Genomic DNA, 15,052 nt, shown 5'->3' with positions numbered 1-15,052 from the left:
GGCTGTGTCCCAATTCAATAGCCGGGGCAGCGGTAGTGTATTGTACCGCGACCCTGACGACAAAGGTTTGATCCCGCATGAGGAGTGGTGTGTTTATTTATTTATTTTTTTATTCCTTTCTTCTTGGGTTTACCTGCTTTGAGATCAACTGTTCTGCAATAATTGGGTTCAACAACCCGCTGGGCTGGAGAGCTAGTAGTCTGTAGCACTGCTTCCCTGTAGCACTTGCATCCCTCCATTACACTTCATTTTACAAAACAGATATTTTTTTTTGTGGCCCGCCACGTAAGGGCTTAGACCAGACTTAGTTGCCGACCCCTGGTGTAGATTATGGCATAGGGAACGTGACTACTTTTAGTGTACATGTAAAATAGGTTTGGAAGGTTTAATATAGAAGCTTAAACTGGCACTGATGTTAAACGGAACAGATATTGGACAGATGATTGAAGCAATAGATACAGGGATTGGGGAAATGTGATGATGCTCAACCAAAGTCTGCGCACTCAGTGGTTATCTTTGCTACCCCATCAGGCAGATACAGTGTCTCCACACATGCAAGATCTATTTGAAAAGGTAAAAAATAAATACTGGGTACTAAAGGTCAAATTACTGTTTTAGAATCATTACTTAAATCACTGTCAAAATCTTGCAGCTCTTTTCAATTTGCAGTGCATTGGACTTCCTCGGCCACTGCAGGAGCTGCTGCATGGTTTAAAAACCAGGTTTTTGGTGACAGGGTTGTGGGCTCTATACCCAGGTTTAGCAAGCTGCCACTGTTTGGCCCTTGATCAAGACACTTGTTACCCAGGTGCTTCAGGTGAGCTGTCTATACATTAACAATGTCAGGAAGCAATTATTTCATTTGATACAGAGACTGTACAGAGACCTTCAGAACAACACTATTAAGTAAGGCAGCGTGGGCAACAAGTAGGCCTCAAGTCAGCATTTTTTCTTCTTTCCCTAGAGTTTGTAGAAAGAAAATATGTTTATTTTATAATCTAAATTGTAACCATAGGAAAAAAATACACCTCACAAGTAGTGCTTTTTTCACAGATGTGGAACCTAATTTAAAACTATTTGACGAGTTTCTACCAACAAAAGTAGGTTCCAGGAAACAGGAACGTTCGTTCACAGCGAGAACCGAAGAATACTAGATTCTTCAGTGCAAACATGATCGCTTCTGTTAATGATGTATGATGTGACGTTTTGACGGTTCCACTTAAACTAGTGAAAACGCGGGCTGGTTTACTTAAAAAAAGCACCATGGTTCTTATAAGCCTGAACCCGAGTTCCTTTGGTGGAAAAGCGCTCATAGTGTCAAAGTAAAAAGAATACGTGAAATAAATACATTTGAATAAAACTAACTAATGGCAACCTTTTTATTCCAAAGGGATGATGCATCGAGGACCAAGTTTTCTAATATTTAATTCATGGCACTTTATGCATGACATTTTTAAGTGAATGTGTCACGTCTTTGCCCTGTTCCCTGTTGTCTCTCTTCTGTTTGTTTACCTTCTCCCTCTGTGCATGTTCCTCCACGTGTCCCAGTCGGTGTTCATTTGTAGCTCCGCCCCCTTGTTACCTGTCTCAGGTGTTCCCCGTTTCCTGTTTTAGTCCGTGTGTTTCCATTCTCCTTGTTGGTTCTTGTACGTTTTACATCGGTTCAGGTTGTGTATGTTTTCTTTTTGTACTCCATGTTTCATTGTTTATTTTGTTTTTGGTTTGTTTGTTTCTTGGTTTCTGTTTGATTTACTTAAAAGTTAAACATGCATCTACATGCAAATAAGTGCAATATGTGCAATTAACTGTCAGAACTGAAAAGGATAAAAGGATATTTTATTTAAACAATAAAATTGTTATGAATTATTTACAAAATCTTAATCTCACCTGGAATAGTCTTCTCAGCATCTTCAAGGAAGGAGTTCCTGGAGGTGCTGAACGATAGTTGCTGCTTTTCCTTCCTCTTTTCTTTTCCTCATCCCAATTAAATCACCTCAAATCACCATCTCAGTTCTACTGTTTACTGTTTCATTCCATATGTGTCCCTTAATTGTTTTTAATGTATTTAATATGAATCTATAATGTAGAAAATACTTTAAATAAAGAAATAAAGAAAAATTTATGTCCAAAAGTTGTCCAAACTTTTGACTGGTACTCTAAGTCTTTTCAGGGTTCTAGTAAATAAAGGTTGGGTTTAATTCTTTGGTTAAAATGATAAATCCCACAAAAATAAGGTCAAAATCTTGCTGTGAAGCACTGATGGCACTTTAATGCAGCAGAAGCTTAACCTGAGACTGAAATAGCAACACCTTGCTGTCGCCAAGCCCCGCCTCCTTCTGTGCTACGATTGGCTAGTATTTTATACTCAGCAAATACTCAGCCAATCAGAGTTTTGCGCGAAAAAACACGAATACAAATTATCAACCAATCGTAGCGCTAGTAAAGCGAGACCAATCAGTATTCACCAACACTTGCGAGTATAAGCAACTAACCAATCCTAGCATTGGGTGGGTGGGACTTAGTAGAAATACGGACCAATCCCAGCAAACGAAAGGCGGGACTCCTCGGGAGGGATTGCGTCACGTTCCAAAACAAAAACAACGTCCACGCGGACCAATCAGCGATCAGCTGCAGCAGCAGCGACCCACAGTTCGATTCAGTGAGAAGAATCGACTCTTTTGAACAGTGATAGGATTTAAAGGTCTGATTCAACCGGTTTAAAGAGGTTTTTACACCTTTATAAAGGAAATTACTGACATTCCTACGAAACAATCCAGTTCTAAACCAGCCTCTGCTGCTAACTGGATTCAGATGGTCTAAACTGGACTTTGAAAAGCTGGTAACGCAGAAGAAAACATATTTAATAAGCTGAATCATCATATTTAAGAATTATTGAATCATCACTTCATTAGCAAAAAACACCATGATTATTTGTCCCTATGACCCATTATTTGTAAAAATATATATATATATATATATATATTTTATTATAATTGATTCCCCAATAATTCATTTATCGCAGCAAGTTTTTTTTAAACAAACGTTTGTGCTTAATATATATTAAGTACATCATTGTTTAATCATTTATTGTTTAAATTACCTTTGAACATTTTGCTTCAGTAATTTCATATTTCTGTATTCTATTCTGTAGGTACAGTATTTTCATGATACATACAGTGCACCTAATTTTGATTTATTATTTATTTGGTTATGAGTACCAGTCACCTGTTCTGCATTGTAGATTAATACTAGTCATTCAAACTATAAAGAAAAACGTATGAAATTATTTAATAAATAAAGTAGCTTCAAAAGTAGCTCCGTTTGCTTAAATGACAGTTTTACACATCTCTGCTGGATTTTCTCAGTCAGTTTTATGAGGTAGTCACCTGGAATTCAGGCTTTCAGTTAACAGCTGTGCTGAACTCATCAAGAGTTAATTACTTGAATTTCTTGTCTCCTAATAAAGTGTTTGAGAGCATCAGTTAAAGGAAAGTATTAAAGTAAAGTAGTTTCAGGTATACAGTGAATAGTGAATATTTGAATAATGTTCTAATCCAGATTATGAGAAGCAAGAACTAAGTAAAACTCAACTAAGTAAAAAAAATACTTTAAGAAATGAGGGACTGTCAATTCAAAATATTTCAAGAACTTTAAAGGAAAACTCAAGTGCAGTCACTGCAAAGACCATCAAAAAAGTTATGATGATGGAACTGGCACTCATCAGGATGAGCTAGAGTTTCCTCTGTTGTACAGGATAAGTTCGTCAGAGTTACCAACCTCAGAAACCACAAGTGAACAGCTCCCCAGATAAGAGCACCTAAATACTATTTTAGTATTTTAGTTTGTTTAACATTTTTAAGTTACTACATGATTCCCTATGTGTTCCTTCATAGTCTAGATCACTTCACTACTCATTTACTATGTAAGAAAAAATATAAAATGTTTAATAAATTCTGATTGTGAAGAGAAATAAAAAAAATAGACAACTGAAAAAAAAACTTAATGAAAATCCTTTTTTTTTTAAATAAATGAAACAATGAAGTTTTCCTCAATTTTCTATTCTTAAAATAGAATGTTGGTTGATGATCTCGGTCAGTCAGCTTTTATGGATTGATTTCTGAATGTTACAGTTAACAATCGGTCACGTTTTCTGGATGTTCTTGGAACATTTTTATTTAACGTTTTTAAACATTATGGTAACGTTGCTGCAACTGTTTTTGTGTCAGTGTTTTGATTTTTTAGTTTTGTTTTGTTAACGTTTGCTTAACGTTTCCAAAATGTTTGAATTCGTCTAACTGGGAACGTTACAGGCCAATCTTCCTGAAACCTTTTCAAAACGTTGCTAAACGTTTCTATAACGTTCTCTATTGGTTAGGATGGCTATGTTACACCCATGTCAGCACGGATGTTATTATTAGAAGCCTGTTATATAAATAACCCTCTATTGACTCGGCTCGGCACAGTGACTCGGCTCAAATGATTCATTTAAAGGAACCGATTCGTGTGAACGGTTCAGTTAAGGACTGTGTCGGAGCTCCAGCAGAACATGCCTGAAGTTCCCCCGGGCGGAGCGGAGAGCGCGAGCACCAAGCGGCGGCTCGAGGACGCGGCGGATTTCCCCGCCAAGAAGAAATCCCGCTGGGGGATTTTAACCAGCCAGGGTGAGCAAACAAACAAACAAATTAATATAATACAATATAAACAACACCAGCGCGCGAGACCTCCCCCCTCCATCTGCCCTCTGACGTCACGCTGCCATGCAAAAAATAACCTGCTGCTGCAGAGCATCAATCAATACATCACAGCCGAGCTCGCGCGATTTAAGCGGTGACTCATCACGTGCAGTCCCGTACCGGGACGACCTGTTACGTAACCGCAGCACGCGCTAAACTTAAGACATGTCACGCGCTGAAAAAAAAAACAAGCATCTGCTGTTATTTATTTATGTATTTATTTATTTGGTACTCATTGATTTTATTCTAAACTATTTTTCAAACATTCTTAAAACGTTAACATAAATCTGCCACGTTTTCTGGATGTTCTCAGAACATTTTCATTTAACGTTTTTCAACGTTTTGGTAACGTTGCTGCAACCTAACTGTTTTTGATTTTTAGTTTTGGGACTGTAAACGTTCGTTTGACGTTTCTGTAATGTTTGAATCTGTCTAGCTAGGAACATGTGAGAAACGTTGTAATAACATCACAATGCAAAACGTTATTACATCACATATTTTCAGAACGTTTCTAGAACATTGCTTGTGTAACATTACAGACTAATCTTCCTGCAACCTTTTCAAAACGTTGCTAAACGTTTTTATAACGTTCTCTGTTAGCTGGGGTGGCTGTGTTATACCTGTGTCAGCGGGGATGTTATAATTAGAAGTCTTCTTCCGAGCTCAGGCTAAAAATGTGATTAAAAAATGTAAAAATCTCATCAAAAAAATAAATGTAAATATAACAAAACTACATATCGTTGCTGTCCAATTAAATTTTTAGATTACCACATAATTTGAACACTCAGTCTGTCCTTTTAAACACTTTACATTTTCACTAAGACTAACTTTCATTGAAAGTTAAGAAGGTTAGCACTGTAGTATTGTTATTATTATAGATGCAGTTATTGTATTTCTGTTTCTATCTTACGTAATATTGTAGACACAGTTTGAAACACTAATTCGTCATAGGGTGGGGTATGAATCAAATGTATAAGTAGACACTTTGTTAAGAGCAATAGGTCAGTATAATAGCCAGGACAGTGGTTAAAAAAGTGTGAACAGCGTGTTTGTTGTTATAAGGCAGTGTGTTAATGTTAGGTATAATGGGATAGATATACATGACTTATGGGGCAGTGTGCTCTATCGTACACCCTGTGCAAGGCGCGTCGTGATGCTCTTTGCTATCTTACACTGTTACATCTTACAACAGTCTATTTTCACACTTTGTGCTCACTCTGTTAAAATAGCATCAGAGTTTAGGAATAAATCTCCACTGATGGGTGTGGGGGTCTGGAAGTGAGGTGTGTTCAGGTAAATTTTTGGAGTGTTTCTATATATTTTGGTGGTGGAAAACACAGAAGCTCCACTGACTGATTAAAACCCTGACAACAGTCAACAGTCAGCCATTCAATTCTGTCATGCTCAGTGTGAGTACACCCCGCTCATTAAACAAACACACTGCAGCACAATCCAACGTTTAACTTAGCAATAAACAGAATATAGAATAAAATAACATTGCTGTTCCCTTAAATGAGCTGCCAGAGTGAACATGCAGGTCAGTATCTGTCTCTGCTGAGACGCACAAAAGCAAAGCGCCACACTGTTAAGATACGAACACGAGAAGTCAGAGCTCACCTGCCTCTTAAAGGGAATGACAACTGACACACTGATTGGTGTATTTTCACAGAGGCATAGTGAGAATTGTGTGTTGGTATAGTAGGTCAGAATGTTTATTATAACATGACAGTGTGTTAAGTATAAAAAAACATATAAACATATATATTAAATATCATGGGACAGCCTGTTTAGTATAATGGGACAGTGTGTTTGGGTTGAATAGACCAGTGTGTTAAGTGTTGTTTGAAAGCTGTACTTGGTAATATTGTCCAGTTCATTGGGTTTATTTTATTGTATGATAGTTATTTTGTGTCATTAAATGGACATTTCAATGTAATTAACATATGATAAGTATTAGCTCCCTAGAACTCATGTCCCATAACATCATATTTAACATTATAACACTCTGCATTCACTAATCAGCCTGTTAATTTACAAAATTGAGGTCCTGCAGGGCTTTGTTGGCCTTTTGGTAGTAGCCACAGTCCAGGACAGCAGGTCATATCATTGACCTCCTCACCCACTCAGTGTGAAGCTTAGTGGTGTTGGGTTCCAGTCACGGCCCAGTTTAGTGTTTCTCCAGCTCAGGCTTGTCTGATTAATCAACATAAAGAACTACGCTGCTAACGATTTTTTGTTATATAGCTATATAACAGCATGTAATAATGCAATATCACCTTTTGCAATATTACGCTTTTATAGAACTACCATGAATATTCAGACATTGGATTTGGAATATAAAAAGTTCTATATTCTACATAGATAAAACATAAATAAAATAAAACTGTTTAAAATGAACATTACGGCTCATACTGATTCACATGATTTCACATGAATGAGCTCTAATGAGAAATATTAAGGTCAGCAAAAAGGATTGAGGTCATTATATATTTAAAATACATATAGCAATACAATATATCGGACAATAAATTGCTAACACATTTATTGTGACAGACGTACAAAGAGTTGAAAAGCTGCAGAGGAGCTTAAGAATACGGCTGAGTATTGGCAATAATTTGATGATACGATATTTATAACAATGCATGGGGTTATGATTTAATATGTCAGTATAACATTTTGATAAGAAGCCTGATGCATATAAAAAAATGAGGGCCTTAAATAGAGCAATCACTATACATATAAACATATAAATAAATCAATCACTGGACGGAATTGGAAGGATGGAATTTATTAACCACAGTTGTTCATTAAAAACAACAACAAAAAAAGCATTTATGATTTATTTATAGGCTACTTAAAAATACATTAATACATTGCATTCAAAATACAAAAAATTGTTCTAGAAAAAAAAAACAGCTAAAATTGATTGTTTTAGTGTGCAAATGACTATTCTGGAGTGTTCCTACATTTGGTTCTTACTTAAGAACAGATTCCAGATAAGAAAATATTAGTGAATATCAGATTTTTCGTAAAAAGTGGGCAAGTAAGGTTTAAGAACAAATTTGTTTGTAAGAATATATCGTCCAAAAAAGTCGTTTTCTTCATGACAGGCCTTTTTACATCTAAAATATTTATTAATTATTAGTAGATAAAGCCAGCATGGGGGGCTGGAATAAAGAATGCATGATAAATTGGATAAAGGAAACTTTTTTTTTTACTTTATTATCTTTAACATCTCAGCCTGGTTGTAAGGATTTCTGAATTAGAACTTAATTAGCTGAGTATAAAAGAGTGTTTTCACACCTATAGTTGTAGTTTCTAGTTTCTATGATCCGGATCAGTTGATGAGTTTGTTTATTTGGAGCTTGTCTCCCTCTGTTTGGTTTGGTTTCACACAGGCATAAAGCTAAATGCTCCGAAAACAAAATCTACTCGTTGGGTGGAGGTGGGGTAGATTATGGCAAAAGTTGGGGGTAAAATTTGGTTACATAATTCATTTATTTTGTGTGCATTAGAGCTTGAACATTGACAGTCCTATTAATAATCATTTAAAATAAACTGTTTTTGGAAAATCGATACAGTATTTTGAAACATAATATTGCGATACTTCGATATATCGGTATTTTTGTACACCCCTACTAAAGAGCTGGATAAACGATGTGACCAGAAGTGCTCAGCTTCTTCACCTCGAGCTTATTTTATCATCATACATTTCTCGTGATGGAAAGCTACGCTAATCTTTCTTCCGTTTATACGGGTTGATAACAGCTTGACCTTTCCTCCGCCGGCTCTGTTCAGCGCTCTGAGTGCTGCAGCTCGGCTGGAGTAGCGTTAGCGTTAGCGTCGACTTCATTAGCTCTATTTAAAGCTCTGTTCACTGGAGTGTTTTTACCTGAGTGGAGTGGTTCAGAGCACACGGCTGTATTTCCTGTAAACAGAGGAGTTGGGCCGGGCCTGAGCTCAGGGCTAAGTTTAGACTGGGCTGATTAGTGACATTTGAACCCGCCTGGCTGAGCTCCTCCTGCACTGCAGTCAGAATGACGAGAGGATACTTCAGCCTCCAGCTTTAAAACAAGCTGAGAGCTCTTCATAAATCAGCCTCAGACTCATTTAGCTCATTATTACAACAGCAAACAGCAGCCCTGCAAATATAGAGCTTTATTTAGAACACTAGTGTTCTTAGTGCTAGGTGTTGTTCACATGATTTTCTCATTGTTACACTGATATACACTGCCTGACCCAAAAAAAAAAATCACAACCTGGATTTAAGTAAGTAAATGATGTGGGGTTGATGGTTGATGCTGCAGTTGGTCTGCAGGTTTAGGTTCAGCAACAGTATGTGCTGAAAGAATGAGGTCGGCTGACTACCTGAAGATACTGAATATAGACCAGGTTATTCCATCAATGGATATTTTCTTCTTCTTTTCTTGTTATTCCAAGATAACAATGCCAGGATTGATGGTGCTGGAATTGTGAAAGAGTTCAGGGTTCAGGGAGCATGAGATCATCATTTTCACACATGGATTGAGAGAGAGTTCACCACAGAGTCCAGACCTTAACCTCATTGAAAATCTTTGGGATGTGCTGGATGGAGAAGAGCTGCTTTGTGCAGTGGTCAGACTCTACCATCATCAATGCTGCTGCAAGATCTTGGTGAAAAACTAATAAATTAATGCAACACTGGATTAAAATAAATCTTGTAACATTGCTAAAGCTTACTGAAACAATGCCACAGTAAATGTGAGCTGCAATCAAAGCTAAATGCAGTCCAACCAAATATTAAGGGACCTTTTGTGACCTTTCTTTTGGCCAGGCAGTGAATATACAAACAGTACAATGAATATGCTCTATTTACTAGGACTGGACAAAATGGCCTATAGTAATAGCACAATATTTCAGGGTATTTTTTTGCTATTGATATGGCAATGATTTTGCAATATATGAGAAAACAGTAAAAAAAATATTATTATATAGTATGAATATAACAATTTCAAACTTTCAGTAGAAATAAAAAGAAAATATCTCTATAGTTTGTTAACAGCTGTAACTTGCCAATTTATAACTTACCAACAGTAACTTACCATTAAAATAATAATGATGTAAAAAAATCTATCTTCCAAAATGCTGTATAAACTGCATGCATATAAACAGCAAACAAACAAGTGTACAAAAAAAAAAAAAAAATATATATATATATATATGTATATGTAGCGGCTCAGTGGTTTAATACCTGGTGCTAATTGAGATGTTGAAATATTTTTTAATTGGGCGCCAGTTATTAAATTAATTTAATTAGATTAATCAATTAATTAATTAATTAATTAATCAAATTAATTAATAACACAAGACATCTCAGGGTGTGGTTTCTACAGGTAACAGAAATTTTCATAACCAAGTTATCCAGAAAAACACACTGAAATGACAGGTTTTGTAAAATAAAAGTATTTATTAAATCACACAGATATGAGTAAATAATTCATTAAAAAGTCATAATGTAGCCATTATATATCAAATCATAGTGTAGAATAATAAATGAGAAATAAAAGAACAAACACGTTATAATGCTGACATGAAAGGAATAGAGATTAATAGAACTATTAAGTGAATATTTCTAAATAAGGATCTAAATGTAATGAGGTCAAACTAATCAAATGAGAACACTAAAATAAGTAGATAAGTAAGATATTTTACGGCCTACAAAGATCATCCCTTTCGCCAAATAACTAAAAATTAATCTATACTAAGAAGAGAGTTAAGAACAATAACCAAACTAGACTTGACCAACCAAAACACCAATTACTGAGAGAAATACCCAAACTGCCTTACTCTGAGACGTCTACAAAGGGGGGTCCCCATCGGTTCGGTCCGCTGTTTAAACCTCTTGTTCGGCTGACATCCTGCACCCCTAGAAGGTCCGGTGTGGACCCATCCGCAGGGTAAAGATGGTGCTCTTGTGGGCCAGCGGCGCACCTGGACGACACCCGCTTCTAGTCTCTGCACAGGGAAGGCCTTCCCTGGAGCTGGATCGGCTGGCGTACTCTCTCGGTGATCCGTCGGTTGGTCTAGTTGGTTTACTGAACTATATTAACTATCTTGGCAAGCAGGAGAACTCCGTAGATCATAAAATAGCCTAGTTATTTAACCTAGGATAGCTAATATTAATATACTTGAAGATTAAATGCACTAGTCTAAGAAAACTAACTTAAGATGACTAAACTAACAGTCTATCCTTTCTTCATCTCTAGGCCCTCTCTAACCTCTCTCCTCTAATTTCTCCCTGAACCTCTCCTCCACAACTCATCTTCTACTGCTTCCTTCAACTCATCTTCTCTCCCTACTTCTACAACTCCAACTGCTCTGACTGAACTCCAAAACTGAACTGAACTGCAAACTCCTCCAACTCTAAACTGGAAACTGAACTGTGTCTGCCCAGTTTAAACTATTAGTCTCTGTGGCCTGTTTGGCCCCTGAGCTATGATTGGCCCTGTGGCCCAAATGTCTGTGTTTTGATTGGTCTAGGAGCAATTTCAAACTTTGGTGGGGATTCACAAAGGGCCATAAACCCCCCCTCCTCACATGGTCAACATGCTTCAGCTAGTGGTCTATTTTTCTAATAGACCCAACCAAAAGAAAACTCAACTAAACAGTGGATCAAAATACATTTTTCAGCATATCAGTTTGTGATGATAAATTCAGGAAACAAACAATCTTACAATTGAATCACAATAAATGTAATATATATATATATATTGCCCACAAACATGTAATATTCAACATAATCTTAGAAATACAACGATGGATGGTACTCTGTCAGAAAGAGATCAAGAGTCATGTTATTATTTAAACCCAATTAAATCACTTAAAAGATAATACATGGTTAAACCACTGATAACCAAATAAAGCTAAATTATCAAATGCTAATTAAACCTTGTTGATTCAGACTTGAATGTGTAGGAGAATTCAATCAGGACACATCCAAACACATATACCATATACCAGACACATATACCATTATTTAGTAAACATTCTATAAAACACCTTTTTTATATAGTCAATATATATGTATTTTAAGCAAAATCTTCTGAGTGAGAAATTCCTCCCCTTTTGCTGAGTGTTTAGATAAGCGGTTGGCGTCGGAATTTACGATGGTGGGGGAGTAAAGATCTTTCTGCACCCCACAGAATTTGAGCCTGCAATGTTGAAAATGGAATCCCAAGCTTAGACCATTTCTGTCAACTTATTTCTTAGTGCTTTGCAGAAATAACTAGGCACAAACCCCTAAATTGGTACAACATTTGGTGAATTAACAATTTCCAAGGCATTAATTAAGTTTTGACACTCTCTTAAGTCCGCAGTCCCGTCCTAGTGATGCAAATGTTGCAAATGTGTTGCAAATGTTCCAAATGTTTACATTAACTCCGAGGTTTATGACTTGGAGGAATGTAAACAGAATTTTACCCTAAACTCGCATTTAGGGCTCTCGGGCGAGGCTGAGTGAAGAAATAGTCAGTAAATGTCATTTTGAAATTTAAGGTTGTTTGAAAAAGATAACTCCAAGGCTTTTAGAGTGTTCTGGGGGTTGAAGTTTCCTTATAGGCCGTAAAGTGGGGGTAGTGTGTGTTTGTGTCCAAGCAATGAAGAAATCCTCTGGTTAATCCACTACATTCCCCCCCCATCGATCGATGGGCCACTGGACGTTGGGTCATCGGTCGATGTCAACGTGGATTTCTGTAGACAGAGCATGTTAGGGTACATCTTTCATGCAATTGGTGTCTTGTTGGTCATGCTTTCTTAAGACAAACTACTACAAGGTCGCTGACAGAGTTTTTGGTCTAATGGATATACAATTTCTCTGATGATCAGTTTTTTTTTTGTTGTAGCTATTGGCTTTTGGTTCTGAATAGAATAGTTAATTTAATGTGATAGTGTGGCAACAAGCATATGAAAGGGTCACAAATAGTTTGCTAGCTATTTGTTCCTTTATAACTTTATCAAGACAACCTACCCATAAGGTATGCTTCAATAATTAGCCACTACTTAGTCAACAATTGAGAACAATATAGCGGAGCAAACGTAGTCAGAAGGGAAACAAAATATGTTTTGGGCACCTGAAGAGAAGAGAAAAAAAAAAATTGGCACCCCCCCTTCTCCATGTATTTATTATACTGCTATGCTAATGGTTTGAAATGGTGATTCAAACACTAGGTTTAACAAAATATCCAATTTGTTGTGAGTTATGCTACTTGGATAGGTGAGTTCCAGACAGTGAATGTGTGGTACGTTCTCAATTTAACAATTGCGTCAGGTCAGAATATGGTGGACAATGAACACTCAGTGTGTCTAGGTATTTAGCCCCGTATTATGATTTAACCTAGGGCATTATTGGTCCCGACTTGTCCCATGGGGCTTTTGCATAGTTTAATTGGGTTACAGTGAACTTGTTTGAAAATCGGTTTAATAAAACACTGACGATGCGGGATTTGGTTCCAGATGCGAGGCAGTTTGTCTGCCCCTGCATGAGGACCAAACCAATGAGACCTGAGCTCGCGAATTGTTTTGCCAGTGCTGTGCTGGGACCTCACCAGTAGCTTGTCAGCAGTGTAGCACAATGGTTGGTATCCAAGCGTGCTTTTTCCCAGTTTTGGGTGTTTCCGCAGTTCTCCGCTAGAACGGTGAGATATACCAACACCTGAGAAAGTGTGGTTCAGCGAAAAAGTTGTGGCCTGAGCCATTTCAATAGGGTCTGGGGGACGTCCCCTCCATCTGGCAAATGCACCTGCCACAGTGATGCGATGTTTGTTCCTTCGAACAAATTTCATGAGTCTTTCGACCCAATCCATTTGTGGAATTGGCCATATACCACACAGATCTTCTGAAGATTGGGGATGAAAACACACTAGCCTTTTTCCAACAAGTGGCAGATATGTCAATTGTGGGAATGCTTGGTGTGTTTCCCCCATCATTTTGTGGTCCACCCATGGGTGATCGAGGGCCTGGGCCAGGCTCTCCCCCCCATGGCGCTGAGACACCACGAATGAAGATGAAGCGTGTGTATCTGGGGCATAAACAAACAGGCCCTTGAGCATCCTGAAAGACGCACAGTAAGTGGCAAGTGGATCAAGTTGAAATGCCAGTGTTCTGAAAAAAGTGTTGCCACATGCACCAATTGTCATGTTAACTTTCCATTTGATCTGAGCATTCCGAAAAGCACATCCATCTGTGTAGATGGTGGGAATGTTTTTACATTCATAAGAATCCAAGGGACTGTGTTTGTCTGGAACCACTGGTGCAGGAACAAGAAGAGAACAATCCTTTTGGTGCACGAACAGAGGATCACAGTTAGTCCGTGGCAAGGAACCTGCAGGTGGTCTGTGAACAGCTGACTTGTCAGCCCCTGGAACAAACATTTCACCGTTGACCGTTGTGTTAAGAGTGAATGACTTTCCAGCTTTTGGGTTGTACTCATCTACAGCCGTAGAGGGAGTCAATGCCCATGAACAGGTGTTTTGTTTTAGAATCATGGTAGGGGATTCTGAGGATGGTGGTTTCAGAACCCTGACAGTGAGCTTCTCATTGATTCCCGTGGAATTTGAAGGTTCAATGAGCTTGTGTGGCTCAATGTTGCTAGCAACATGATAGCATTGAACTCTATCCTGTGCCTTAGGACAGGGCAGGGGTTCGCAAACCTGTGCCCAGATTCTACGATGCTGAAAGTCAATCAATGGTTTGAACCGGTCAAGGAGGTCTTTGCCAAAGAGCAATGGGACGTTCTCCAATGGAGAAATGTGAATTGGATGGGTGAGACTCATTGGACCGATGGCAACGTGCACCAGGGCTGCTGAATGCAGAGTGATACCAGTGTGCGAATATGGTTGAAGGTGAAGAGCACACTTTTTCAGAGGTATCTCTTTGTTGTTTCGGCGGGCTGTCGCCCTCACCTGGTCAAAAAGTGAATTTGACATTAAAGAAATGTCTGACCCCGTGTCCAAAAGAGCTTCATACCCGAACACATCTTCCAGCCAGGTGGCTAGGTAGAATTTTGGTGTTGAACCTTTCTCGGTTAAGAAACCCAAGAATTGTTTAGGTGGTGGATCCTCCAGGCTGAGGAAAGAAGCTTCCTCAGTGTGGTTGTTTTCAGCGTCTGGCTGTACAACCAAGGCTGCATTGGGGTGGATGGATTTCGCACCCCCCCAAGCAGGTTGATCTGGAGCTTGGACAATTGGCAAGAATTCAGATTCAGCATTGTCCTGCTTGCGTATTTCGTTACGAAATTGTCTGAGCAGACTGCCGTCTTTAGTGCTCAGGTTAGTTGGATATGT

At 38.1% G+C, this 15,052-nt stretch overlaps 1 protein-coding gene across 3 annotated transcripts in view; it reads left to right on the top strand.

The window, feature by feature from the left end:
* Positions 1 to 15,052, top strand: part of asb5b (ankyrin repeat and SOCS box containing 5b) — a 36,812-nt gene that overhangs the window by 876 nt on the left and 20,884 nt on the right. Inside the window, exon 1 of one of the 3 annotated variants that reach the window (XM_022667699.2) lies at positions 4,514 to 4,661. The exons of 1 other annotated variant lie outside the window; for it this stretch is intronic. In XM_022667699.2, coding sequence (XP_022523420.2) covers positions 4,547 to 4,661 — 115 coding nt within the window. In that variant the 5' untranslated portion in view covers positions 4,514 to 4,546. Of the gene's footprint in view, positions 1 to 4,513; positions 4,662 to 15,052 lie in introns of those variants that run through there. One more of the 3 variants, XM_049481407.1, reaches the window with a different exon arrangement.

The sequence above is a fragment of the Astyanax mexicanus genome, chromosome 7, assembly GCF_023375975.1.
Source record: "Astyanax mexicanus isolate ESR-SI-001 chromosome 7, AstMex3_surface, whole genome shotgun sequence".
NCBI classification, from domain to species: Eukaryota; Metazoa; Chordata; class Actinopteri; order Characiformes; family Acestrorhamphidae; genus Astyanax; species Astyanax mexicanus.
Note: the sequence above shows the minus strand (reverse complement) of the source record. Positions and strands in the feature narration are given on the sequence as shown.